At 42.1% G+C, this 25179-nt stretch overlaps 1 protein-coding gene across 1 annotated transcript in view; it reads right to left on the reverse strand.

Annotated features, from left to right (window-relative positions):
• Positions 1-1418: 1418 nt before the first annotated feature.
• Acadl (acyl-CoA dehydrogenase long chain) overlaps positions 1419-25179 on the reverse strand; it is a 35233-nt gene continuing 11472 nt past the window's right edge. Inside the window, exons 5-11 of the mRNA XM_031367809.1 lie at positions 20243-20309; positions 16540-16704; positions 15858-15959; positions 14366-14479; positions 9854-9981; positions 8332-8418; positions 1419-2315 (exon numbers count right to left, since the gene is read on the reverse strand). Coding sequence (XP_031223669.1) covers positions 2222-2315; positions 8332-8418; positions 9854-9981; positions 14366-14479; positions 15858-15959; positions 16540-16704; positions 20243-20309 — 757 coding nt within the window. The 3' untranslated portion in view covers positions 1419-2221. The remainder of the gene's footprint in view (positions 2316-8331; positions 8419-9853; positions 9982-14365; positions 14480-15857; positions 15960-16539; positions 16705-20242; positions 20310-25179) is intronic.

The following is a 25179-nucleotide window of genomic DNA, read 5'->3' on the forward strand; positions in this document are numbered from 1 at the left end:
ATAAACGACTAAGATTACTAGGTTAGTCAAGATTTGCAGTTAGATTTTAAAATTGCAAGACAGAGCAGTTTTCAATGACACCACCCGGAAACGAGAGGGAAAGGAATTGTAAAGCAGTAATTTTGATCCTAAAAAATCTTAGCCTCAAAACAAATCACCAGGCCGTTAAATTCTCATTAATATTTACATAGTGATGCTTTCTTCTGCCTGCCTGGCTTGTTCTTTTGAGCACTGTTACTATTTATCATTTCTTGAACACTGGGCACTGCATGAGATTCGCATGATAAATTCCCTCCCTGGGGAACACCACTCAAGGCCACACAAACAAAGCACAAAGAATAGCGGCTTAGGACATAAACTCCAAACGCGAAGCTGCAGAGCACGTTCGGAATTCTTTTTAAAAATTGGGTTACAAATTCTAAATTCTAAATGCAGACTAATCATTCAAACTCACGGTCTGTCTACCTCTACACTGGAGACTTAAGGAGGCCGAAGGGGATAAGGAGAGTTCTAGCAAATCTTAGCAAAAGTTCCTGCTGGCAGGAGGGAAGAGCAAACTGCAAATGTAGTATGTAATACGAATTTACTCTAGGGACTTGCAAAGATGGCTCAGTGGTTCAGGTGTTTGCTGTTCTGGAAGGGAGCCGGGAGTTCGTTCAGTTCCCAGCACCGGTCACGGGCAGCTCAGAGGAGCTAGCCTTCGAGTTAGCTCCAGAGGATCTAATACTCTATTCTGGTCTCTGTTGGTACCTGCACTGACATGCAAATATACACATGCACATAGACATAATTAGAAATAAATTTTTTTTTTTTAAAAAAAACAGTTTACACACAGTTGCATGGCACAATTGCACACGCCTTCATTCCCCACATATGGGGGGAAGGGGCAGAGGCCGGAAGATGACCATGAGTTCCAGGCCAATCTGACCTCTATGACTTTTTTGGATCAGCCAAGGCTACACAATGAGAGTTTTCCCAAAGGATAAATAACAATTTTGAACCCTTTTTATGTTAATACATGTATATAAAAGGAGTTAATCCAGCAACCATGTCAAAGTTCTGTTCAAGAATCCAAAGTGGTGCACGATGAGAGGGAGGAATATCGAAAAGGTTCCACCTCCCATCTGTTATACACATTCGTAGGAAAAAAGTAATGTTTAACTTTTGGAAGTTAAACAAGAATGCATTTTCATTTTAAAATTGTACCCCTATGGGCTAGAAAAATCAAACTACTGAAATGTCCGTTTATAAACTATTGACTTAATTTTTCATAATTACTTGAGTCTCAAATATTATTTCCCCTTCCTCCTATTTTAAATGTTTGTTTCTCTTATTGTCTAGTTGGACTTTTTAACTCTATATTCTAGTTTGTAGTAGGGCTATTCCCAGCTTGTTTCCCAACACTTTTACCAACTGAGTTTATAGAAGATGCACAGTATTTATTAAATATAAATATGTCATGCTGCTGAAAAAAATAAAAGCCTGGGCTTTGATACCTACCAAACATCGAATTTAAAGATGGAGTACTGAGTTCTCCTATTTAAACTAAGCAGGAATGGGATCTGCTGAAAGCTTACATCTTCCTAAGAACTTACGCAGTCTCCCTCCAGAACATGGCCTCATTCTTCAGTGCCTCACACGTTCTACACATGCTTTAAGTTTAACTTTATTTTTAATATTGATACACAACTGCCTCTATGTGCATTATATACAGTACAGCCCATTTTTTTTTCTGAAGGGTTCTGTTCATTAAAAAACATGGGGTTGGTGGTAACATGGTAGAAACCAATGTTCTGGAGGAATACGGAGCAAAAACGTAGCTGAAATGACTTTATATAAGTGACAACTGTTTTTCCACTCCAAAGTCTTGCATTATTATTAAGATTATAAAATTATTTCCGCCTCAACTTTAAGAATGAAAGCAACTTATGTTCTTCACAATTTGAAAGAAAAAGGCTCTCAGGTTAGGAAATCTTTGATATTTACTATATATGCATAAAAAAAGGTTATACCTTTCATGGCAAAACTTTAAACTCTTGGGCTCAAAAATTTCTCTCTCCCTGTGTTAATCTTTAGAATTCTATTTTATTTCTTTCTCTGTAACAATCATACACAAAAACAGCTTTACTATTTCCCCCCTTTTCCAGGTTACACTTTATCTCAAGTAGATTTGAATCCGGATTAGCTGTATGTAATAGGATTCCAGGATGTAGGCAGATGTCTAGCTGTCACTGACGATCTGTCTTGCGATCAGCTCTTTCATTATTTCGTTGGTACCACCGTAGATCGGCTGAACCCGAGCATCCACATAAGCTCTAGATAAATTAGAACATAGTGTAATTCATATAAAACTGGTAGAAATTTTAAATCCCATCTTCCCAGATAACTATTGTTTAAACTCTAAGCAATAGAAGCCTCTTATAAATAACTGATTTTTCGTGTACAGCATTCATACTAGGTTAATATACTAAAAGCCACTGAGATAGTACATTCAAAATAACACTTAGATACACTGACATAGCTTTGTAAAGCTGAATTTATCTAACAAACGGCAACTGAAAACATCTGCATTCGGGAATGCATGGAACATCTTAGTGTCCGCTCTTTTAGTCTTCCCCAGAAAGCTCAAAGCCACTGACCTCAGGGGGAGAAAATAATAAATTACTTATTGCTAGACATTCCTTTTCGTTTCATCACTACATCCACCACCTAATGTTTTAAAAAGTTACTTTTCTCCCCCAAAAAAGTTAACAAGTAGCTTATTCTGGGAGAAATGATTAATAACCACTCTTGTTGCAGCTGGGATTCAAATTCGCAGGGGCTGAGCCCACAGAGACACACAGACATGAACACTTCTCTTCAGCCAGGACTTCACTCGTCTATCTTCTGTTGCTGGGAGAGAAGTCTGACTAACACAGGAACTGAACTCAGGGTCTTGACAGGAGAGAGCTCTCGCACTGAGCCACATCCCCCAGCCCAAGGATGGACAGCTATGGGAGCAGCTATGTATCTGTCTTCACCCTTTCACCTCTAGAATCCAGAGGGATAAATATTACTGCTTTGCAGGTTAAAAAAAAAAAACAGACAAAGAGAGGCTGATGCAGTTGCTAATTAATGATCACAATTTGCTGGTGACATAACAGATAACCGTCAAGCTGGAACAAGAATGTAGGTGTCTCGCCTCGTTGGCAAGCAGAGTTTTACGAGGTCACAATACTTTCATTGTCCCAGTCCTGTGAACCTACTTATTGAGCTCCAGACTTTTCATAGAAGGAAAATTTACAGACCTTTCTCAAATATAAATGTGGGGCTTTAATTATTTAATTTCTAAGATAAAATACGCTAGTTTCCCAGAATATGACTAACTTTGAACTTCAACTTTTCTGCACTTACTAGGGTGCCTTGCGGATAAGTGGGCCCTCGTTGAATATTTACCTAGCCAATGAACTGCATCATAAGGGGCAGCAGGACCCTCGGTACTTTTTAAAATATATAAACCCTACCCCCAGCCCCAAGGAGATTTTGTTGTTCTCTACAAAACCAAGCACTTGGATCTTTCGAAGACTTGCCTGGCATTCCAGACCCCCTGGACAATCCCAATGCTTCAGACATTTTTGAGCTGGGCTGGGCATTTATTTTTCACATTAAAGCAGTTCTACCAGGATATGTAATGATAGACCAGCAGACCTTTCATAAGTTACTAATTAAATTTACTCTACTAACATTAACAGAGGAAAGCAGCAGAGAAATGTTTAACTGCAGTGCAGTTCTCTGCCCCAGCTTCTCCACCTAGAATGGCTAAGAGATCTCCAAGGGTCTAAAGCTAAACCTAATGAATAAAACTAAGATCAGCTCACATGCCAAGAATTAACTATCTAAAAGTCCTAAAAGGGAACAACACCTTTTTAAACCCTATAAAGCTCCAGACTCAATTATCTGTCTATCTCTTTCTCCCCTACAGCCCCACTCTAATAACGTATGTAAATCTGGGGCAGGTACAAGAATCAAAAGTGGGGTGATTTCTTTAAATCATCCCACGAATACAGTCCAAGACAGCAAGCTATGGCTTTCCTGGCTCTGATCCCTGTTTTTGAGGGGAACTTTTTTTTTTAAATTTGAAAATAGAAAATAACAAGTATTATAGTCTGTACACTCTAGTCACATACTGTCTAATATGTAACTAGCTTTTGTGATATCAGGATTTCCAACATCTTTGGGGACAGAAAGATCTGTCTGGATAAAGAGTTACATACTCTTTGAACTGGCAACCCAGCCAAGAATGGCTACTATTATTTAAAGGAGTTCAAGTCTCCTGAGCTGCAAGCAGAAATTATAGTTATCAATCCACACGTTTTCTTGCTTCTTATTTAAAAGCAAAGGAGTCTAAGAAAGGCGCCGCTGCTTCTGTGCTACTCTAACCTTATCCCAGGGTAGTGGGGCCCTCCTCGAGTTGGCGTGCCTTTCTGAGAATGTAAGCTAAGCCACGCAGGCCTCTGTTCCCAGCAGCAGTTGCTACAAGAGCTTGCACACATAGATATAAACATCCATTATCATTTCGCTTCCAAAGCCCTCTTATAAGATGGATGAGCACTTCAAAGACAAAAAAAATGCACAGGAAAAATTCCAGTGATGGTAACCTTTGGGCTAGCATAATTCAAAAACAGGCCTGTAATTTCATGACTCCATGGGATTTTTAAAAGGAACCTCTGCTTATGAGTAAGGTCTGCTTGAATTGGCTCTGGAAGTCTAAGCCAAATGGTTTATTTGAAAAAAAAAAATCAATTTCACGCTTATAGTCTCTCAAAAAGAGAAAAACACTTGATTGATGCTGAGTTTTATGAAGTTATAAATTATAGACACCCAGTAACTAAAGCTTTTAAGCGGTGTGGTAACTATAGAATTAGCAGGTTATAACTGCACAGGAACTTCTGTTCTTAATGAAACGGCAATAAAAAGTAGCTCATGTCCCTTTAAAAAGGATTAGAAGAAGCACAGGGAATAGCTGCAGCCAGGCCTGTTGGGATAAGGAATGCAAATGTGTCAAGCTAACAGTGTTTATGTCCTTGATAGTTTTCCTAACGACCCAAAGCACCCAGGTAACGAACAGGAAAAGTCTTCGGAAGCCTACAGCATTCCTACTTACAGACTCAGAGCTAAAGTGGGTATGTATGAATAATCATCAAAAACTTCCTTGGGCAATTTGCATAAGCTGAATATATTGTTAAGTAAAAGGAAAAATATATATATATTTTTTTGTTTTGTTTTGTTTTTTTCGAGACAGGGTTTCTCTGTGTAGCCCTGGCTGTCCTAAACTCAGAAATCTGCCTGCCTCAGCCTCCCAAGTGCTAGGATTAAAGGCGTGCGTCACCAACGCCTGGCTGAAAAAATAATTTCTAAGGTTATAAGAAAAACGTGAGGGAGAGGCAAGAGCCTGAGAAGGGCTGATGAAGAAGGGAGACATGTGGAAGACACTACAGCTGCAGCTGCCAGTGTTAGATCTGAGGAAAGTCGTGTATAACCCAATAAAAAAGAAGCATCATAAAAGTTCCGTTCAGAAAAAAAACTTATATTTTTCAATCAAAATAAATACGTACAGCATGATGTGGTGATTCTACTATGCAAGTGGATCATTCTGGATTGTTGTTTCTGTTTGGTTGGTTGGTTGGTTGGTTTTTCGAGACAGGGTTTCTCTATATAGCCCTGGCTGTACTCTGCCTCCCAAGTGCTGGGATCAAAGGTGTGTGCCACCACTGCCTGGCTTATTTGTTTTTTTTAAGTAGCTAGGAATAGTGGTCAGTGGCAAGTTGCCCTGAGTTCAATTCCTATGATGGCCAGTTCTGATTATCAACTTGACAACATCTGGAAACATCTAAGGCAGGAGCTTCCAGGTGTACTAATGAAGAGTTATTTTGATTAGGTTAGCCTAGGGGCATGCCTGCAAGATTGTCTTGTTTGGGTTAATTGAGGTAGGAAACTCACTCCAAAGTTAGGTGGCCCTATTCCTCAGGCTTGGGTTCTGGACTGCATAAAAAGGCAGCCATTGGCTGAGGATCGACATCCTTCACACTCTGCTTCCAAACTACAGGTCCAACCTGCAAGCTTCTGCAGCCAGGACAACCCCACTCTGATGGCTTTACCCTCCAACCGGCAGCCAAAGGAAACCCGCTTCCCCCTTCAGTCGCTTTGGTCAGGGAATTTTATCACACCAGTTTAAAAAAAAAAAAAAAGTAATGCAATGAGAGAGTAAGAGAGAGAAAATATGAAGAAATTAAGGAATTATTTTTTTAAAAAAAGGGTTTATCTTTTCAAGCAAAACATCATACTTAAAAGTATTTTGAACTCTCCATTTTCTTTAAAAATAAAATCACGAAAAGCTTATAAAATAAAACCACTTCTATTTGCATAAATATTAATTTAAAATTCAAATTTTAGATCTACTTTGCTTGTAGGTCTGCCATATAAATTACAGTAAAGAAATTTCCGTTTCTTCATATCGTTAAGAAAACCATCAACGTAAGGAGATTGAGAAAGAGGAAGAAAGAGTCGTGGATTTGGGTGGGTGGGGAGGTGGGGAGGACCTAGGAGGAGTTAGGACAGAGGAAACCATAATCAGAGCATATTGTATAAAAAAAATCCATTTTTAATTAAAAAAATCACATAAAATATAATTAAGAAAGAAAGGGAGAAGGGCTGGAGAGATGGCTCAGCAGTTAAGAGCACTCACTGACTGCTCTTCCAGAGGTCCTGAGTTCAATTCCTAGCAACCACATAGTGGCTCACAAGCATCTGTAGTGGGATCTGATGCCCTCTTCTGGCGTGTCTGAAGACAGCTACAGTGTACTCACATAAATAAAATAAACCTTTTCTTAAAAAGGAAGGAAGAAGAAAAGAAGAAAGAAAGACTGATCAAGCATCATATGCTAGCTATGGTGACACACATACATCATTAATCCCTGTACTGATGCAGAGGCATGTAGACTCTGTGAGACTTAGGCCAGCCTGGCCAGACAGGGTTACATAGTAAGATCAAACTCAAGTGACAGCACATGCTGTTAAGGATGTAGAGCTAGGGACACCCCTCCATTGCTGGTGGCAGTGCAAACTAGTCTAACCACTTTGTAACTCAACTGGGCATTTTCTTAGAAATTTAGAAATAGGTCTACCTGAAGGCCTAGCTATACTACTCCTGGGCATATACCAAAAGATGCCCCGCTATACCACAAGGACACTTGCTCAACTATGTTTATAGCAGCCTTATGTATAATAGCCAGAAGCTGGAAACAACCTAGATGTCCCTCAACAGAGGAATGGATAAATTAAATGTGGTTCATCTACACAATGGAGTACTATTCAACCATTAAAATAAAGTCACCATGAAAGCTAGAGAATATCATTCTGAATATGGTAACACAGACCCAGAAAGACAGAGAGTCTAGCATAACTGTCTCCTGAGAGACTTCATCCAGCAGCTGATGGAAGCAGACGCAGAGGCCCACAGCCAAACATTAGGCAGAGCTCAAGGAGTCATGCGCAAGAGATGGGGATAGGATTGAGTGAGCTGGAGGGGTCAAGAACCCCACAAGATGAATCAAGTAACCTAGGCCCACGGGTGCTCACAGAGCCTGAACCACCAACCAAAGAGTGCTGAATCCAGGCCTACACATTTGTAGCAGATGGGCAGCTTGATCTTCATGTGGGTTTCCTAACATTGAAGCAGGTCTGGGGGGTTGTTTCTAACTCTGTTGCCTGCCATTGGATCCCCTTCTTCTAGCTGAACTACCTGGTTGGGCCTCAGTGGGAGAAAATGTGGTCAGTCCTGCTGCAACCTGATGCAATAGGGTGGAGTGGTACCTAGGGCTGTGGAGGGGGTCTTCCCCTGCTCTCAGAGTGGCTATTAATGGGGAGAGGGATTTCTCAGGGTGAGACTGGGAGAAAGGAAGGGGAGGGAGCTGCAACTGGGATGGAAAATGAATAAACAAATGGAAAAAAAGGTCTTATCTCCAGAATGTGGAGGAGAAGGAAAAAGAGGAGGAAGAGGAGGAGGAGGAGGAAGAAGAGGAGGAGGAAGAGGAGGAGGAAGAGGAAAAGGAGGAGGAGAAGGAGGAGGAGAAGGAGGAGGAGGAGGAAGAAGAAGAGGAGGAAAAGAAGGAAGGAAGGAAGGAAGAGAGGAAAGAAAGAGGGAAGGAAAGAAAGAGGGAAGGAAGGAAGGGAGGGAGGAAAGAAAGAGGGAAGGAAAGAAAGTGAGGGAAGGAAGGAAGGGAGGGAGGAGGGAGAGAAGGAGGAAGGAAGGAAGGAAGGAAAAGAAAAGTGTTATAGAAGTGCCATACTTACTTTGCAATGGGGTACTCCCACATGTATCCCCAGCCTCCATGGAGTTGAACACATTCATAAGCTACACTGTTTTGTAATTCAGATGCCCTAAATGAGCAAAATAATAAGCAGAGAAAGAAAGGCAGTTCAGTTGGTAGAGTACTTACAAATCTTTAGGTTCAAACCCCTATCACATAGAACTGAGGTGCCAATGCATGCGTCTAACATAACACTTAGGAGAGAGCAGTGGAAGGATGAGAAGTTCAAGGCCAGCCTTTGCTACAGAGTGAACAGGAGGCCAGCCCTGACACATGGAACCCTGCCTTAAAAAAAAAAAAAAAAAAAGGTTTCCGCCAGGCATTGGTGGTGCACACCTTTGATCCCAGCACTTGGGAGGCAGAGGCAGGTGGATTTCGGAGTTCGAGGCCAGCCTGGTCTACAGAGTGAGTTCTAGGACAGCCAGAGCTACACAGAGAGCTACACAGAGAAACCCTGTCTCAAAGAAAACAAAAACAAACAAAAAAAAAGCTTTCCCACTACTCAACAATTTAAACTATCTTTTTAATATTCAGCACCATTCTATCCATAAGCCTGGTATGTTTAAGAACAAGGCCATTAACTATGCAAAATGCTCTTCCTAAGATACCTTTTTCCTGTAACCCAAACTTTTTCATAAATGGGAAATACACACGCCCCGCCATGCCCCAAAGTGCAGGTCTGTGTTAATTTCACATTCCTTTTTAATCTCGTCATCTGATCGTTATAAAATCATTACACAAAGCACGCTCCACGTATTTCCCTTCTATAGCAATGACTGGACTGAACTTGAGTTAATACATAACAATGGGGATTTTTCTGGGCTGCTTCTGGCCTAGTGAGACGAGTGGGGTTTTTTTTTTTTCTCTTATTCAAGGAAAAACAGTTCCATTCCACATATGATTTGAACCATACTTGCATCTTAAAACACATAAAAAACTTAACAGGGCTCCTGGGCTCTCAAGCTCACCAATTAACCCATCGCTAGTCACCCTGAATTCAAACGGCAATCTTTCTGAACCCAACAGAACTTCAGCCTGACAGTCAATGCTTCTGTGTTTCTCTTAGAGCTGGAAAACACCTCACATCCTATCCAACATGAACACTTGACAGATAACATTAAATTTAGTCGGACTTACTGAATGGACTGGGGAGTCGCTGTGAGACTCCCCAGTTTTACCTTTCTAATTCTTTCTGCCTCACTTTTCTGCCATTCTTTAGATAATTTAAAATTAAATTCATTACTTGAATGAAGTACTCACTGATCCTACTTTAAGAGTTTACTCTTAATAACAAGAGCTACATACCAACTCGAGTAATTTTTAGGATATTATAAACAGACCCAATGGGACTTTCCAAAAAAGTAATTTCTTTTTTTTTAATTTTTACTGCTATTTTTCACGTACAGACTTCTTCCTTTAATGCCTTCAAGGTTGAGTTTAAAGGCTGGTAGAATTCCACAGTAATCTGAACCAACACTGTACTTTAATTATAGTAATGTGCGTACCAATATTTTGCCATGGACGCGGAGCCGGAGTCCAGACGCTTGGTTTCATGCAACTGCAGACAGCTGTCCACAAAAGCTCTGGTGACACATATGTTTGTCTTTAATTCTGCTAGTTTATGCTGCACCGTCTTGAGACAAAGCAGGGGGTGGGGGAGAGAAAGAGCATGTTAAAAGTTCAGGTTTCCACTCAGCACCTCAAATGCTTACATAATAAGAAAATGCTAAAGCAAAACGGAAGTGAAACTGCAGGAGGTTTCTTCTGGTAAAAGGGCATATATGAACTGAAATGAAAAGAACAAAAAACAAAAAACAAAAACAAAAACAAACAACCCTGAATCTTAGCAAATGATATAAAACTAGGCAAATACTGTCATGGTTTAAGGAAACTGCTTAAAGAACATCATGATTTAATGTATGGGCGCCATCTCGTGGCTGGAGCTGCCAAAACACCCAGCTTTCTCTGGAGGTTAAACAGGATTTCCTCTGCAATCCATTCATGAAATTAAGGATATGCATTTCCCTAGTGTGTCTCTGCCTTAAACTAAGATAGCAGAACAGGATAGAGAGACAAGATGGATTTATCTAATCACATATGCATCATCAAATATTTATTATCTAATACTCACAGTACTAACAATGGAAACAGACTAGGCAGAGATCCAACTCCAGTAGCCTGCAGCCTCTCCCATCCCTCAGAAGAGAGTCTCATGTTGCCTCCAACTAGCTCCGAGTGGTCTTCTTTGTAAGTGTTAGTAACTATGTGTTATTATGTAGTAACTATGTCCTCTCCTGCAGCGGTAGACAGCCAACAGTGAGCTTGGACATCATTCCATTTAGCTCATTCTCGATTGCTTCTCATTGGTCTCCCTTCTGTCACGTTCTATTTCACTGATTCTCACACCCTGAGCTTTGAGTGTGCGTCTGTTTGCTGGCACCAGCTCTTGAACCCTCCTTCAGGAAACAGGCTTGGACTTGAGTAGAGTCTCCAAGAGTACACCCTAGTCTGAGGTCTGAGGCCCATCCAAGGCCAGCTGCTACTAACTTCCTTAAGAAAATCACAACAGCGACAGTTTTGATCATTCTGCTGTGGGGTGCACCAGACATCCATTTCCGTTTCGGCCAACAGCAGGCACACATGGCACTGAATACACAGCCATGAACCTACACACTTCTGCTGGGTCCAAAGGCAGGCTTGAGTTCTTAAAGGAGAGGTTGTGGAAATAGTTTCTTAGGGGATGCTGGATCTTCTTTTATATGCATGGCTATGGCTCAAAGCACAAAACTGAAGTTTCAGTGTTCGGGGCTGGGCACAATTTCATTTTTGATTGCTGGAAAATCAAAGAATGGGAATAGACCAGGGGTGGGACTGAGTGAGAGCTGGGTGAGTCAGATAGAGTAGGAGCTTGAAGAACAGATGCCTCATGGGCGTATTAACTATTGTGTTGATGAATGCCCAAGTATCAAGCTAGGAAGCAGTGAGGTACACTTTTAATCCCAGCACTCAGAAGGCAGAAGCAAGCAGACCTCTGTAAGCTCCAGGCCAGCCTTGTCTACAGAGCCAGTTCCAGGACAGCCAAGGCTACACAAAGAAACCCTGTCTCAAGGGGTGGGGGCAATGTCTTTCTCTTCTAGAAAGTGAAACTGGCATCTAACGATTCCAACACCAAGCAGTGATGAGGCTGCTGGTAACACTCAAGTTCCGCCTGAGCATCCTGGTCTCTGATTTGGAGCATGCTGGCACGTCCATCTTTTTTTTTCTCTATATCCTTCTCTACTAGATCTATATTTCCTTTGGCCAAATCTCTACCTTTTCATCAGCATAAAGTTCCTCTCTCCCACCTTACACATTCAAGTTTACAAATAGAAAACTATGAAGGAGATTGGTTAACTAATATTCTATAGACATAGAAAACCCTGGACCCTGACTTCTAAGTAATAATTCCAGGACATTACATAACATTTTATACGAGGGGAAAATTTGGGGGTAGGACGAGAATATCAGATAATTCTCAAGGATTATTGCCCTATGTGATATATCATGTGAGGATTTATACACTATTAGAATATGAAAAGATCAAGATCTCTCTCATAGGAAAGCTATTCTATACAAATATTTGGTGCTTCTAGAAGCTGAAGATAAAAGCTAAAATTTAGACCAGCATAGGCTCACTTAAAATTCTTACTTCAGCACATCCAGTAGGTCCAGAGGTCTAAAAATAACAAATGCCATCGAGTACATAATTTACTGTCTGAAGATAAAAAGATTAAATATTTACATATTCTTGGCACTGAACTGGGGGCTAGTGAACAGAGCTGGCTGGCCTGTGTGCTTCACCACAGATGGCACCAGGCTTTCTGAAAATATCGCCTGTTACTGGTAGCATGCTTTTCATGAATGCCTGACATGCTCACAGAAGTATCTTTAATGGCTACTGATATTTATGAACAGTAAGAATTGCAGATTGAATTTAGAGAGAAATCTTAGCCACCCACAGTGGCATGAACTGAAGTTCCAGCACTTGAGAGGCAGAGGGGGCGGGGGAGTTCAAGGTCAGCCTATACTCCATGAGCCTGTCTCTGGCTGTCTGACTTTTTTCTATCTGTCTTTCTGTCTCTCTTACATACACACACACACACACACACACACACACACACACACACAGAGGAAGAGAGAGAGAAAGAGAGAGAGAGCCTTTTATGTATTTCCTCATGTTGTGGTGACCCCCCCAACCATAAAATTATTTTGTTTCTATTTCCTAACTGTAATTTTGGACAGTTATAAATTGAAATGTAAATAACTGACATTCAGGAGATCTGCTATGCAAAAGCCCCCAAACGGGTTGAAAGGTTGAGAACCACTGACTAGACAACGTACTACTGCCACCTACTGAAAATCTAATGAATGACTTTTGTTTTGTAAGAAGGTAACATGACACGTGCTTTGAAAAACAGGCATACAATTACCTTTCTTTTGGCTGAGAAAATCAAGTACAGTCATGTATTAACAAGGTGAACCATTCTGAGTAATAATAGGCCATTAAATAATGTCACCATTGTGTGAACCACAGTGTGCCCACATAACCCAAAGGGTACGGGTAAAACGCTTGGCAAAGCATTCTAATGAGCAAGAAACATAGTGAGCCTAAGATAGGTAAGGATTGCAACACAATCCTTAATGTAGCATAATGTAACTCCTTTAATGAAAGAATCTAGCCATGACAATGAATACAGCGTAGTAAACGAGTGATAAATGTATTATCAAGTATTATCTGCTGCTGAATGTTCGCACTATGTGTCTGCGTGACCGACTGCTTGTACTAGCATCTCTCCTATCATGCACTCAGTCACTACTACATTATGAGTATTCCATCACCAGGTCATACATGCAGTCCGTCACTGATGACTACATTGTTATACAGCATGGCTACATTTTAAATTATATGCATTTATTTCTTGTGTGTATGTGTGTGTGTGTGTGTGTGTGTGTGTGTGTGTGTGTGTGTGTGTGTGTATGCACATGTGCATGTGTACATATGTATGTGTGTGGACACAAACATACCACAATGCCTGAGTTGAGGTCATACTTTTCAGGAGTCGGTTCTATCCTTGTACCATGTGGGTTCTGGGACTCAAACTCATGTTAGCAGGATTGGTAGCAAGTACTTTTACCCACTGAGCTATCTTACCAGCCCCATGACTGCATTTTAAAGAAACCATTTTCTTTTATGGAACAACTGTTAAATGTCTAATCCCATGCTTTGTGAATCATTCAGGCAGTCCGGGTAGCATATTTGTAAATATTTATTTTGTTATTTGTGTGTGCATGCAAGCATATTTGTGTCTGCACATGCCTATGGAGGCAATATTCTAGGGTACTTCATATGATCCTCACAGCAATCAAATGAGGTAGGTAGTAATATTATTCATAAATAGAAAAAAATATATTTTTACTTGTGAATAAACACATCTTACAAACTTCAAGAATTTCAAATATTAAGACTTAGCAGTTTTGCATATCAAATGAATTTCTAAGATTTACAAACAGGAACTATTTCTTCCAGAGCACAGCTTACCTAGACTACTCGAGCTTCAGGAGCTATGTTACAACAGAGGCTGTACTTGCCTAGGGTGCTACAAGACTGTTGCTGCAACACTCCCACGATGTCCCACTCTACCTTTTCCTTAACATGATAACTTCGTGGAAACTAGGAGTCCAAACTGGATGCCACGCCCTCCTACTAAGGTCTTCCCTGTTGGCTTCTGTGACGAGGTCTGCCTTCTCGTCGACCTTCCCTCTCTATGTCACCTCAGATCTTCCAGTGTCCCCGGGACTCTGGCCTGGCCCCTCTTCGTATATCTTAGCATTCCCACTCTTTGCTTTCCCTTTCTGCATCTCAGCCACTTTTATGTTTCTAACACCCTTTGCATCAAAATTACTCTTAATTATCATTTCTCTCTCACCCAACTGAGACGACTAACTTGATAAACACCCAGCTGTAAGGACAAACGTACCTGGATGTGTGCAACTGTTTTCCCAAAAGCTTTTCTTTGCTTCACGTAGTTCCTGGTTTCTTCAAACATGAACTCACAGGCAGAAATGGCCAAATCAGCAATTAAGAGCCTTTCCTAGAACCCCAAAATTAAGTAGTAAGCATTATTACATGAACCATTTTCATACCACCTTAGTATACATCCTATAAATAATCTTTAAAACAAACTTAAGATTAACTTTTAGCTTACCTCTTTATCTAGAAAAATGCTCCCACAGACATCTGTGGTTATTAAAACGTATCTAAGAACACCGCTAAGGAGCTTGGTTTGTAACCACCCTGTCAACCTCACAGATGCCATTAACTTCCGCAGTTGATCGTTTTGTTTTTTTTTTCCCCTTCATTGCATCTATCTATTACAGAACAGTGCACGTGTGGAGCTCAACATCCACAGAGTTCAAATTTTACGGACTGGTGTAAAATAGTGGTAGTCACCAGATTTCACCATGCTGACGATTTCTGAATTCTCTTTAACCACTGGAGCCACTAGCTTTTTTCCAATTGCATGCTTAACTTGCGCCATAGCTGCTGCGAGGCCGAAAAGCAAGCACATAGTTATAGCAGTCTGTATGCGTGAACGATGAGGCAATTCCGGTCCCAAAGGACTGACCTGAAGAGTGCATGTGAAGAGGCTTCCTGCTTCACACCTTCTCCCCTTTGCAGGTATTTACAACCTGCCAAATGTTCCTGGTGATGTTTCTTTACAAAGAGCTAAAAGCCCTTCCCTCAAACCTAGGCCATTCTGAGGAACCACAGAGCCCTACTGTCCTTACAGAAGCTTGGTTGGGTCCTGCTGAGTTCAGTTATTTACTTATCTAGCCTGTAACAGTGATATTTCTTTTTTTTTTATTATTGGATATTTTCTTTATTTACATTTCAAATGTTATTCCCTTTCCCGGTCCACCCTCCTAACCCCTTATCCCATCCCCCCCCCCACCGCTTCTATGAGGGTGTTCCCCACCCACCCTCTCCCATCTCCCCGCCCTCTTATTCCCCTACACTAGGGCATCAAGCCTTCATGGGACCAAGGGCCTCTCCTATTATTGATGCCCTACATGGCCATCCTCTGCTACATATACAGCTGGAGCCATGAGTCCCCTCCATGTTTATTCTTTGGTTGGTGGTTTAGTTCCTGGGAGCTCTGGGGGGTCTGGTTGGTGGATATTGTTGTTCCTCCTATGGGGTTGCAAACCCCTTCAGCTCCTTCAGTCCTTTCTCTAGCTCCTCCACTGGGGACCCCGTGCTCAGTCCGATAGTTGGCTGCGAGCATCCGCCTAACAGTGGTACTTCTTTATATGCGACTTTAAATTATACTCAGATGATCATTGTAGCGCAAGCTTGACATGTGTGGATCTTCTATACAGCTCTGTTAGTCTGTTTCTGCTCAGCGTCTAACTGGTAGCATATAAACCAGAAGTGGCTAAACAGAAACGGTATCCTTAGGCATTTAATACCTGTGGGAGCTCTTGCATGAGGTAGTAGAAGCCTTTGTTCTCTTCTCCAAGTAAGGCACTGGCTGGCAATCGGACATCTTCAAAGAATAGTTCTGCTGTGTCCTAAGAAACAGGAGTCAAACAGAGAACGAACGCATTCATTTCCCAGTAGCCCAGTAAGGTTTTTAACTTCCAGTGAAGAACCAAAGGGCAAACTGGAGTGGACTTGGAGACCAAACTTTAAGTAATAAGTAATAAGCCAGGGAGTTTTATCTAAACCTATCTCTTCCCACAATGGCGGCTTTCTTGGTGCTATGCACAGTCATTCAGGCTTGGACACTCTCCCGTTCTCTAGGTACTGGGAAGCTAGAATTTCACACATTAAGCAAAACATGCTCTCTGGTAATATATAACAAAATACCGTTATTACTTCACAACCTTCTAAATTTCACAAACAGGTGATTTATTACAATACAGCTAACCTTTCCCATTTCTAAAGCAGATATTCAAAACACCCTGATTCCTTCCCATTCCTGAGTATGACAGAGACAGCCGGGTGACTGAAAAGAAGTCTCGCTTGCCATTTCTGAAAACATACCCTGCACTCGGCTCAGGAAGACGCCAGGAGTAGCTCTGTACATCCACTTTCTGACTGAGAGTAAACACAGTAAGCTGCCAGAGTCTGAGTCAAACCATGGCTTACCTGAGCTTTCATTCCCATCTTATGTAGCTTCCGGCCCTTGATAAATCCTTTCATTCCATTTTCCACCAAAAAGAGGCTAATGCCATGGGCAGGCGATCGAGCTTCACGATTGGTCACGGCCACGACGATCACGAGATCACTTAACCAGCCATTGGTGATGAACACCTGCAGACATAGCCAGCTGTACTGTGATACTCTGCACTACTCAGGTTTGTGTGCAAGCTTACACTCAGGGAGCACACACAAGAAGACAAGAACAGGCACCAGAGCGTCCCCATTTCTCCGCCCACGCAGGGTAGCCTCGGCGAGGTTAATGAAGGGCAGGGGGTCACCAATGCTTCAATACTGAAGTGTCTACAGTTCCCCCACTTCTCATGAGATACATAGTAATAGGAAACTAGATTTGTCTTTAAAATAAAGCCAAATTGCCCATCCACTTGGTAAGCTGAATTTTAGTGGGGAGCTACAGAGAGGGAGAGGGAATTTGCTTTAAGTGGCACTACACCCTTACACTGATCGGATTTTGAAAAAGGCTGGTTTTTGTTTTCATTTTTAGATAGATTGTTGTCTACCTCTTTCAAAATTATCTAAGTAAGGAAAGCATTATGGTTAAGTGTCTCGGAGAGTGGGGGGTGGGGAGTCAGGGCAGAATGACGAGCTAAACAAGAAATATGAGCTGATAATCCAAAGCAAGTCATAACTGACACTTCATTCTGCACTTTGCCTGGGGCCATTCTCAAGTGCCAGGGCTTAGTCATCCTTAAGTCACCCCCTGAAACTCCAGTGCTGTGTCTTCTCCATTTTTATGAGACAGGATCTCACTAAGCAGATGGCTTAAACCTGTTCTGGAGCCCAGGCTGGCCTGAATCTTAAATCCTTCTGCTTCAGCCTCCAGAGTACAGGGGTATAACCTCCATGCCCAGCTAAGCCACATTGCCTGATACAATGTGGACCTACTGGATTCCACGAAGTGACTCACGGAGCAGAGCATGCCCCTCCCACCCCATACTCCTGCCCAACAACGAATGTCAACATATCCTCTACTTCAACAAATGCTGCGATCTGCTTCCCAGGGAGCCTGGCGCTGCTCTTCCTGGTCCACTTTCACTGTTTGAGTCTGCTTACTTCCTTTTCTACTATTGCCACTAACTCTCCTCCCGGCTCTCCTCAGGGCTTGCACAAAGATCTAAGTCAGCTCTCACAGCAACTCCATCATCCATCAGGTGCTCAGAGGAGCTGCTCTAAACAGCACCGTGACCCCGCCAAGTCCACACCCCAACGTCTTTGAACAGCTAGCTTCAAGATACATTCTAAACCCTTAGAGCAGGCATTAAAAACTCCTCACAAACAGATGGTAACTCACACCTCCTGCCTCTCCTCTCATCCTATTTTGCCTCCGTTTCGTGCCCTGGGGTCAGCCCTACAGAAGCACTTGTCTAGCACATTCCAATGCCTTCCAGACCCATGTGTCTTTGAAAGTCATGTCTCCTCCCCTAGGGAGGCCCCTTCTAACTTTAACAATGCAAATCCTATGCATCTTGGACTAAGCTCAAGGATCACATCATCTAGAACTCTTGCCAGTCTTCCACCCTGAGTTAAGTACTCCTAATGTACTGTCAACCCAGGGAGTTAAGTACTCCTAATGTACCATCAACGCCAGGCTCAGATGAGCTGCTTTGTTTATAGAACATCAGAACCAGGGCCTGCACAGACTAGGCACGTATGGTACCACTGAGTCTGCACATGACGACACTTAGGTAACTGCTTCCTAAAGTTGATTTGAATGATGTCAGTGATTCAAGACAGGCTACAAAAGGAAAATTTCTAGGATACAAGATATACTATCTTTAATTCTTAAGAGATTAACAATGCCCACTGGCATATCAAAGAATGAGAACTTCTCCACATTTTCCAAATTTCTTTGATGCCATAGCTATATAGGAATGACTGATGGCAGAGAACAAACTGTTACTAGGTACTGACAAAGTAAGTTTGAAAAATCAGATTTTCAGGAACCTGACAGTACCTCAATAGTTTTTGATTTTGTAAAGATAAAAGCATTAGCTTAAAGAAAGTAGAAAATCTTTAAAAAATGAACAAGGTAAACACGACATAGTTGTAGATCCTTGTAATGCCAGCACTTGGGCAGATTATACAGGAGGGTCATGAGTTCAAAGCTATCCTGGCCTCTACAGCAAGACCCTGTCTCAAACAAAGAAACAGACCAAATAATAACAACCAAACAAGAAAACTCATCCACAAACAGTCCTGGTATTAAAAAAAGAACACCTCTCCTTAGTATTTAGTCCAACTGCAACATTTCTTCTCAGGGATATGTTGGCTCACCTGCACCCATCTGAGGAGCTCCCAGTAAGCTGATTCTCAGAAGAACTGGAGGGTTCTTGAATCCTATTGTCCACACTTTTACCTCTTAAGATAAACAAATGTCTTTCTGATATTTGTTTGAAACTTTTTCTCCCAATCGCAGTCTTTTTTTTTTTTTTTTAATCTTAGTGTATGCATATGGGTCACTTTGCCTGTATGTGTATCTGTGGACATGCATGCAGTACCCACAGACGCCACAAGAGGACATCAGATTCCCTGGAAGTAAACTTAACAGCCAGTTAGAAGCCACCATGTGGGTACTGGCAACGGAACCTAGGTCCTCTAGAAGAGCGGTCAATATTCTTAACTGTTGAGCCACCTCTCCAGCTCCCTCCTAATCTTTTTTTTTTTTTAATAAAATTACCTTCCTTATTTGTTTGTATACATATGTGTAAGGTACCCTCCTCTATCACTCTCTACCTTGTTCTTTTAAGGCAGGGTCTCTCCTTAAACCTGGGGCTTGCAGTATTCACCTAGGCTAGTAGCCCCACTGCTCCTCTTGTCTCTGTACTCTTCAGTGCTGGGGTCAAAGGTGTACATGGAATGACACCTTTCTCTTTGGGTGGACTAATCCAAGTTCCAGGCCTCTCTCAGACACCTTCCCCCAATCCTTCATCAGCGTAAAGCTCACCACTGTTTGTCCCACTTTGGAGCAACAAAGCCTTTTTTTTTTGGTCTGTCAAAAGTCATTTGGAAGCTAAAAGCACCTTTGCAGTATTTGCAGAAGGCCAAGCCACATGAAACATAGGGGGGGGGGGTAGCTATAGATTCTGCCATATAAGATCTGTAAATGTCTTTCTCTCCTGAGACCTCTAAAACAATCCTGTGTTAATTCCTGGACTGATCCTACCACCAGGTTTGTAGTTGTTGATGTCGTTTGAGACACTGGTACCCATGCCTGCTTTTTTACATACATACTGTACTGGCTAGTTTTGTGTGTTAACTTGACACAGACTGGAGTTATCATAGAAGGGAGCTTCAGTTGGGGAAATGCCTCCATGAGGTCCAGCTGTGGGGCATTTTCTCAATTAGTGATCAAGGGGGGAGGGCCCCTTGTGAGTGGTACCATCCCTGGGCTGGAGGTCTTGGGCTCTATAAGAGAGCAGGCTGAGCAAGCCAGGAGAAGCAAGCCAGTAAGGAACATCCCTCCATGGCCTCTGCATCAGCTTCTGCTTCCTGACCTGCTTGAGTTCCAGTCCTGACTTCCTTTGGTGATGAACAGCCATGTGGAAGTAAGCTCAATAAACCCTTTCCTCCCCAACTTCCTTCTTGGTCATGATGTTTGTGCAGGAATAGAAACCCTGACTAAGACACATACCTTGCTTCCATTGAGAATCCAATCACTCCCAGATCTTTTGGCGTTCGTTCTTACTCCTTGTAAGTCACTATAATGGGAAACAAAAGTCGATCGATGGGTTAAAAAAAAAATCAAGTTACGCAAAAGCTATTTATTATGTACGGTCGCATGTATTAAAAATCCTAATATGAAGAATAGTCACAAAGTTACACTAAAAATGCATCTTAATATATTTTAAATTTCATGGAAGCCCAACTGTATTTAAGAACTCCAAGCTAGACGATGATGACATTTCAAAGGCTTGCTATCTTCCTATAATTATGAAATACCATATACTTAAATGCCTTTACTCTCACGTTGGTTCCCAACACTATCTTTTCATCAGAAATGTGGGTATTTTAAAAACAGGGGCTGAACAGATGGCTCATTAGTTAAGAACCCTTGCAGAGGATGGAGGTTCACCTCCCCAGAACACATATGGTGGCTCACAGCCATCCATAAACCCCAGTCCCAATGTCCTCTTCTTACCTCCCTGGGAACCTGGCATTCACTTGGTACAGATGCATACGTGTAGGCAAAATAGTCAAGACACATAAATCTAAAAAGTTAAATATTTTTCAATTGCCATCTTCCTAACAAAACAAATCTAAAAGGAGACTTCTATTTAAAATATGAAAAGGGGCTGGAGAGGGGCTGGAGGGATGACTCGGCGGTTAAGACCACTGACTGCTCTTCTGAAGGTCCTGAGTTCAAATCCCAGCAACCACATGGTGGCTCACAACCATCTGTAGTGGGATCTGATGCCCTCTTCTGATGTGTTTGAAGACAGCTACAGTGTACTTATATATAATAAATCTTTTTTTTAAAAAAAGGGGGGGTGGGTGGTGGTGGCGCATGCCTTTAATCCCAGTACTTGGAAGGCAGAGGCAGGAGGATTTCTGAGGTCAAGGCCAGCCTGGTCTACAGAGTGAGTTCCAGGACAGCCAGGGCTATACAGAGAAACCTTGTCTCGAAAAACCAAGAAAAAAAAGGGGGGTGGGGGTGGAGAGACAGCTCAGCTCACTTACTGTTTGTTCTTCGACATGATCCAAATTTGGTTGCCAGAATTAACATCAGGTGGCTCGAAACCACCTGTAACTCTAGCTTTCAAGGGATACAATACCTTTTTCTAATCTTGTGGGAACCTAAATTCATACATACATATATAACACATATTGGAAATAATAAAAATAAATAAATAGATTAAAAAAAACAGTATTTACAGGAGAAAATTATTCATCTGCTTTTGGTCTTCTGAGACAGGATTTGACATGTAGCTTGAGCTGTCCTAGAACTTACTACATATCTCAGTCTGACCTCAAACTAAGGATCCTCCTGCCTCAGTCTCACAAGCACTGGGATTTCAAGTGTTCAATAAGGGTTTTTTCCTTAATTATTTAGTGTAGTGTATGCTTGTGTGAGTGTGCACATGCACAAAAACGTGCCACAGCGTGTGTGTGGAGGTCAGGGGTCAATTTATAGGAGTTATGCAGAGTTTTCTTCCGCCACATGTATGTCCCCCGAAATCAAACTTAGGTTTCCAGGCTTGGTGGCAGGTGTCTTTACACACCAAGCCATCTCAGCAGTTCAAGCACTAGTTATAAACTTTCATTAATACTCTACAATGAATAGCATAATATATAATTAATTCACATTACATCACTGCAGGTGATGCTTGTATTTTTATACTCCATGACCCTGAAGAAATACTTTCTATATTAGGCTAAATAATATTCTCCACCATCCCAGAGATACCGGGTCTTAATCCCTGATGCCTATATTATACTACATGAAAAGGGATTTGGAAGAGGTAACTGACTTCAGGGTTTTGAGACAGAAAGATTATCATGGATTATCTGGATGAGCTCTAAATACTACAGATATCCTTAGGAGAGGGACAAAGAGAGAAGGCGGCAATGGGACCCTAGGTAATAAGCCAGGGAATGCTAGGAGCCACCAGGAGAGGGAGGCCAGGAATGAGCTCATCCCTTTGTCTTCTGGAGGGTATATGGCCCAGCCGATACTCTGATTGGGTCCAAAGGTACCAGCTGTGAATTTTCAGCCCTCAGAGACATGAGAGAACCTCATTTAAAGGCTGATTAGTGCTGAACTGTGATTATGTTATCATTATCACTGTTGGCATCAGTTCCTACAATCTGTACATGGGTTGTTAAAAGAGCTGTTGCACAGACTGGAGAAATGGCTCAAAGGTTAGGCGCACTTGCTCCTCTCTCAGAGGACCTGGATTCAGTTCCCAGCACCCACAGCAGGCAGCTCACAACAGCAATTCCAGCCCCAGGGAATCCAATACCCTCTTCTATCTGGCTTTCATGGGAAACACACACACACACACATACAGAGAAAGAGAGAGACAAGGAGAGAAAGAAAGAGAGAGAGACAGAACAAACAACAATAAATCCTAGTTGTTCCATGCAGGAACATAACCATGTAATAAAGATAATTCCATAAATTAATGGTTTGTCCTTAAGACTTTTCATGGTATACATGAAACACTGAAAACGGTTTAGTATATACAACTTAGTATAATAAGAACATATACCCTCGTAATAACCCTGAGTATTACCTCAGTTTCCCTGATCCTGACATTGAGACTAGAGATTCTCACAACACACACACACACACACACACACACACACACACACACACACACATACACACAAGGTGTCCTAACATCTCAAATACAATGTAGTCAACAGCGTGCTGCATGTACTTCTTTGCAAAGACCTCTTTTCTCATTTCCTTTTCTTCTTGTAACATGGGGCCTCTGAGTCTCTCTCTCTCTCTTTTTTTATTTTTTTATTTTTTATTTTTTTTTATTTTTTTGAGGCAGGGTTTCTCTGTGTAGCCCTGGCTGTCCTGGAACTCACTCTGTAGACCAGACTGGCCTCTAACTCAGAAATCCACCTGCCTCTGCCTCCCAAGTGCTGGGATTAAAGTCATGCACCACCACTGCCCGGCTTCTGATTCTCTCTTATGTGAACTTCTATCACCAACTAAGATTTAACGTGAGAGATCAATGTGAGAACTTACAAAACCCATAGCATCATGTAAATACACATACATAAGAAGCACAAAGAAGTTGCCAATGAACATAGAAGGGGAAGGGCTGGTGAGACGGAAAGGTTTCCAGCAACTGCAAACCTTTTAGTAAACTTACCATCTTCATTACTGTACTGTGTGTGTGTGTGTGCATGTGAGAGTGTGTGTGTGTGAGTGTGTGTGTGTATGAGTGTGTGAGTGTATGAGTGTGTGAGAGAGTGCGCGAGTGTGTGTGTGTTGTGAGTGTGTGTGAGAGAGTGTGTGTGTGTGAATGTGTGAGAGTGTGTGTGTGTAAGTGTGTGTGTGTGAGTATGTATGTGTGAGAGTGTGTGTGAGTGTGTGTGTAAGAGTGTGTATGTGAGTGTGTATGTGAGAGAGTGTGTGTGTGTGCGCGAGAGTACGTGTGTGTGTGTATGAGTGTGTGTGAGTGTGTGTGTATGAGTGTGTGAGTGTATGAGTGTGTATGTGAGAGAGTGCGTGAGTGTGTGTGAGTGTGTTATGAATGTGTGTGTGAATGTGTGTGTGAGAGTGTGTGTGTAAGTGTGTGTGTGTGAGTATGTATGTGTGAGAGTGTGTGTGTGTGTATGTATGTAAGAGTGTGTATGTGAGTGTGTGTGTGAGAGAGAGTGTGTGTGTGTGTATGTAAGAGTGTGTATTTGAGTGTGTGTGTGAGAGAGAGAGTGTGTGTGAGAGCATGAGCACAATATACCGCATGCACATATCACACACAGCTAGCACACCGTGTTGAGCCCATTTCCTCTTTCCATCTTCATGCACACTGCACTCAGGTTATCAGGCCTACAATAGAAGCAAGCCCCCTGACCTGCTGAGTCACCTCCCTGGCCGTGCAATGGCAACCTCTCTGTGGAGGCCAAATCTAAGTGAAGAGTGTAGCAGGCGATGAGATGGCTCAGCGGGTAAGAGCACTGACTGCTCTTCCAAAGGTCCTGAGTTCAAATCCCAGCAACCACATGGTGGCTCATAACCACCCGTAATGAGATCTGATGCCCTCTTCTGGTGTGTCTGAAGACAGTTACAGTGTACTTACTTAAAATAATAAATAAATCTTTGGGCCGGAGCAAGCAGGGAAAAAAAAAAACAAAACGAAAAACAAATATACAAAAAAAAAAAAACCCAAAAGTGTGTAGCAGGCAACCTTTCTCTGAGACTGTGTCCCATCTGTTCTGTTCTTTCTCCCTCATGCGTGTCCTAGTCTCTCCACATTTTAACATCCTTCTCCATTCAAACTTTCTGTTTTTCCACAATCTCTTCCTTTTAAAATACACAGCTTCCACGGCCTGTGTCCAGGGTTTTGGATAAAAATGCATCCACTATGTGGATACCTTGAACCCAGCATACATTACAACTGTTTTGTCATTATTTGCGTGCAAAAACCACTGTGTTTTCTAACTGAGTTTAGCATTGTGAATTATTCAGTGTTCCCTTTCACCTTGTATACGGCTCAGAATCACTTACAAAGTTTACCTGTCACCTAGAACCTACAGGGACTTGGGGAATTTGTTAAGGAGCCTTATTCCCTGTGTACCCCACCACCAGCCTCAAGCGGGCTGAATCTGACCTTGTCTTTGCCACAGCGGCTAGCCCACCTACGATGTAGTCTTCAGACCTAGGATTAGTCTACTGTCCTGCCACACCTGCAGCTTCCTTCAAGGAGCCCCTCCCTGCTGAGCGGCTGAGCCTATTTTCCGGACGAAATCCTGACAAAGCAACAAGATCCAGAGAAGGCAACAAGATCCTGGCATAGTGGGGGATGGGTCCACCCCCACCCCCCTTTATAAGTTCAGACTCATAAGTAAACATTTGGCCTTGATCAGAAACTTTGTCTTGGTCTCATTCTT

The sequence above is a fragment of the Mastomys coucha genome, unplaced genomic scaffold (assembly GCF_008632895.1).
Source record: "Mastomys coucha isolate ucsf_1 unplaced genomic scaffold, UCSF_Mcou_1 pScaffold14, whole genome shotgun sequence".
In the NCBI taxonomy this organism is placed as follows: domain Eukaryota; kingdom Metazoa; phylum Chordata; class Mammalia; order Rodentia; family Muridae; genus Mastomys; species Mastomys coucha.